Genomic DNA, 3,740 nt, shown 5'->3' with positions numbered 1-3,740 from the left:
ATGTTTATCAAATAAAGTTTAATGTTACAACTAATCATGGATCCCTTTAATACTTCAAAATAAAAATTATGTTTTTTAAAACTGGGTGGAAAAACAAGGTTTCTGTTTTTATTTAACAAGAAAAAAAAGATGATTTTAATCACAATGTCTATAAATTTAAACCAATTTAGTGGAAAGTTAATCAGATTCAGTGAGTTGTTTGCAGTTTTGTTATGTGAATTAATGGTCATTTAAATACTAGTGCATGAAATAAATAAATAAAAAATTAAATAAATAAAAAGCCCTAACATATTAGAGATAAAACAGCACTCATTCATTTTGCCTTTGACTCACCGAGAACATTCATGCCCCATTTGTATTCCAGTGTTTTCCTGTTCACTATCAAGGGCTCACTCTGGTTCAGCGCTGGGACCGGCACCTGTTTCAGGACYGTTTGGACCTAAAAGAGGGTCATATTAAAACAGGTCAGTGGCTTTAATGAACTCTCGACTCTGTAACTCCCTTCCCAGACGAGCAAACAGCCTCTCTGCAGCTGGAGCTTCTCAAATAAAGACACCAGGAACAGAAAAGAGACAGAGTATTCCTGCTTTATGACTAATGAATCCCTGAAGAGGTAATAAAACAGAAGTGGACCGGAGTGTGACCGGGGTCTATGAGGTGAAATTCAGCAGTGATTCCTGTTAACAAGCAGAGGTGGGTCCAGACGTATTCAAATACAGCAGAAGAACAAAATAAAGCTTTTTTTTAAATCTCAAACTGCTCCTTACTTTTTAACTGTAAGACAAAAGGTTTTATGAAAAGACCATAAATACAGAGTATTTAAGGAGCTCTGCTGGTGTTGGCATTAAAACAAGAATTTAAGACGTTTCAAGAGCCTCTAAATCAGAGAACAGCTGTTAACACCTGTCTGTGCCTTTTAGATCTCCGTGTTCAAACCATAAAATCAGTCTGTAGGTGAAACAAGTACCTGTTGGAAGCAGGCCTGGACCAGGTTCTCGGGGAAGAGGTTCCGGATCAGGTCYAGGAAGGCGTCCAGGCTGCTGACCTCCTGGTTCTTTGGAGCTGCGGAGGTCCTGCTGCCCCTCAGTTTGGGGTTACCTGGGTGGATCCCCAGTACCAGGATGACCCCCAGGATGGCGGCAATTACGGTGGTGGACATGTAGTAGACCATGGCTCTYCTGCCCATCCTGCCACTGGAGCGGGCGTCCAGACCAGCGAGCCCTGAGGAACCCAGGGTTTCAAATTATATCTGATTTAAAGGGTCTGTGACATCAAATTTTTGTAATAAACATGAATGCATTTTTGGAAAGATAACYTTGATAACATGTTGCAAAACAAAATTCACCTCACTGAGATGAACGGTTGTTGAGATATTTGCATGCGAAGGAACAGGAAGTGATGTCAAAGGGYAATGTCGGCATGTAAACAGAGCATTGTTACYACACAGACTGTAGAGAAGAATCTGGTGTTTCTTTAGATTATTTTAAATCGTTATCAAAGAGAGACGAAGAAGAGTTAAAGTTTAAATAATTTTGTTTGAATAAACAGAGACCAGCGAGTTTATTTTATTAATYAGTTCCCCTTTGATGTCACTTCCTGTTTCACTTTGGCTGAGGCAAATTCAAAAGAAAATATGCCAGTTATGTGACAAAATGGATAAAATCATGTGTATCATGCCAATTTTATTAAGTATAAAGATGCTTTCTTTGACTTTTTGTATTTGAAGGATAGGCGTGTCACAGGCACTTTAAACAGAATATCGACGAGTGTAAATATGTGGCTCACCTGTGATGAGGCTGGAGATGATGAGAGGCAGGATGAGCATCTTCAGCATCCTCATCAGGATATCTCCAGGAAAGGAAATCATGGTGAGAGCGGCGTAGTCTTTCACCATCATGTACCTCAGAAACATCCCAAACACTGATCCCATCACAACACCTGACCAACAGACACGGACAAACACTCCTAAAGGCTTCATTTACAAGACAAATGTGAACAAAATGATCTTCGTCTGTAAGTCAGAACAACTGCTTAGTTCATGAAAAGTTAAAGAAATGAAAGATAAACACATTAGTTGATTAGTTGAAAATAAATCACATATTTTTCTGRTCTGTTTACAGTCTGAGCTGACTCACCGGCCAGTTGTTTCATATCTGAGAAGACTAATGAGAGCCATCTACTGTAACGTAAACGCCAGAGTTTCAATCTTGGTGACAAATTACAGACAATATATTTACAGTATATATATATATATATACATACATACATATATACACTCCTCAACTCTGCGGGGATTTTTTTATTTTTCGGGTGAAAGAACTTTGCTATGTTGCTATGATGAAACGTACCAAAGTGTTTACAGAAGCCGACTAAAGACAACAACAAGCTGACGAAAAGTTGTGTGGGAAAAAGAACGTGCAGAGTGGAAATCTCAGTTTGTGGGTGAAGACAAGAAAAAAAGCATCTGACCTCAAAAAACAAAACAAAAAAAATTGAATTTTTGGTGAAAGTACAGCTTGAACGCTGACCGCTGAAGAACTTTGTTGACATTCTTTAGGAATAAACTGTGAACTATTAGAGTTAAATCCATGAGAACAGAAGCTAAAATCTGCAATCAGCTAAACTTAAAGTTAGGAAAAATAAAGCAGAAAGATGACAAAAATGAAGTAGATTAAAAAAYTAATGATGTTTTGATAAAAGAACTCTTAATGTATATCCAGAGGGGAGAAATTGCAAATAAACTCAGACACTGCCCACTGCTTCCCTGTCCAGTTAAATGTTCTGATACATGAAGGAACAGTCAGTAAGCAGAACGCTGACTGTAAATAACCTATGGAAGAAACTCTAAAGAGGAAATGTACCGAGAACCGTGAGTCCCAGCAGCAGGTTGTGGGTGTTGCGGCTGCAGTGACCCGCATCTTTATACGCCAGCTCCGTGTTGTCGTCTCTCAGAATCTCTTCCTTCTCCTTCTGCTTTTTTTTGTTGGACTGATTCGCCGTTGACTGGTTTGTCATCCTGCCTGCGATTTAAAAAGTGACAGAAAACAGGTTTTCCTGTTGTTTCACAGTTCAGACTCATGCACAGGGATGGTGCAATAATAAATAAAATAAACCCATGCTTTTGTTAAAGTTGCACCCTTCAAAAACTTTTTATTCTGTTTTTTTCTAATTATCCGATTTTGTCCCAAACACAGGAAGGACAAGCAGGAGCAGCCGTGACTCACACAGATGTTTTCAGAATATTTGGTTTTGATTCTTGAGGGAGGTAAAAATGCATGACCGCAGGCGAACACAGCAGGCAGCAACTAAACAGGACATGAAGAAACAACTCCAGAGATGTAATCTGTGCATCGGCCATTCAAATGAAAAATGCAGAAACTGCCAGAAGCTAAATACAACTTAATATGGAATTACTAACTGGTGATGGAGGACGGCTTTTAGCTAACCAGTTATAATGTGCCTGCAGTGGATAATGTGGCTTTGTTTAATRGTTTTTATATCATTCTTTGATTATTTTTGCTTTATGTACCCGTTTTCTGATTTGTAAACTGTTTTGATTYTTATTTTTTATGACATGAGCTGCTGACCTCTTGGCTGGGTCACATTTGGAAAAGAGATCTTGATCTCAATCTGGTTAAATAAAGGTGATTTATGGGATTAATCTTGTGCCAGCAGGAATTGAATTTGAATTTCTCAGATTGAATCTGAATGTGCATAATTTGAAATTGAATGCATTGGTT

At 38.5% G+C, this 3,740-nt stretch overlaps 1 protein-coding gene across 1 annotated transcript in view; it reads right to left on the bottom strand.

Annotated features, from left to right (window-relative positions):
- The window catches only part of slc1a9 (solute carrier family 1 member 9), a gene marked incomplete in the record, with an annotated part of 16,183 nt that overhangs the window by 10,250 nt on the left and 2,193 nt on the right, over positions 1 to 3,740 (bottom strand). Inside the window, 4 exon segments of the mRNA XM_014018772.1 lie at positions 334 to 439; positions 968 to 1,221; positions 1,786 to 1,938; positions 2,862 to 3,020. Of these exon segments, the coding sequence (XP_013874226.1) occupies positions 334 to 439; positions 968 to 1,221; positions 1,786 to 1,938; positions 2,862 to 3,015 (667 nt within the window).

This window comes from Austrofundulus limnaeus, unplaced genomic scaffold (genome assembly GCF_001266775.1).
Source record: "Austrofundulus limnaeus strain Quisiro unplaced genomic scaffold, Austrofundulus_limnaeus-1.0 Scaffold201, whole genome shotgun sequence".
In the NCBI taxonomy this organism is placed as follows: Eukaryota; Metazoa; Chordata; class Actinopteri; order Cyprinodontiformes; family Rivulidae; genus Austrofundulus; species Austrofundulus limnaeus.
This window is presented reverse-complemented; position numbering and strand designations above follow the sequence as displayed.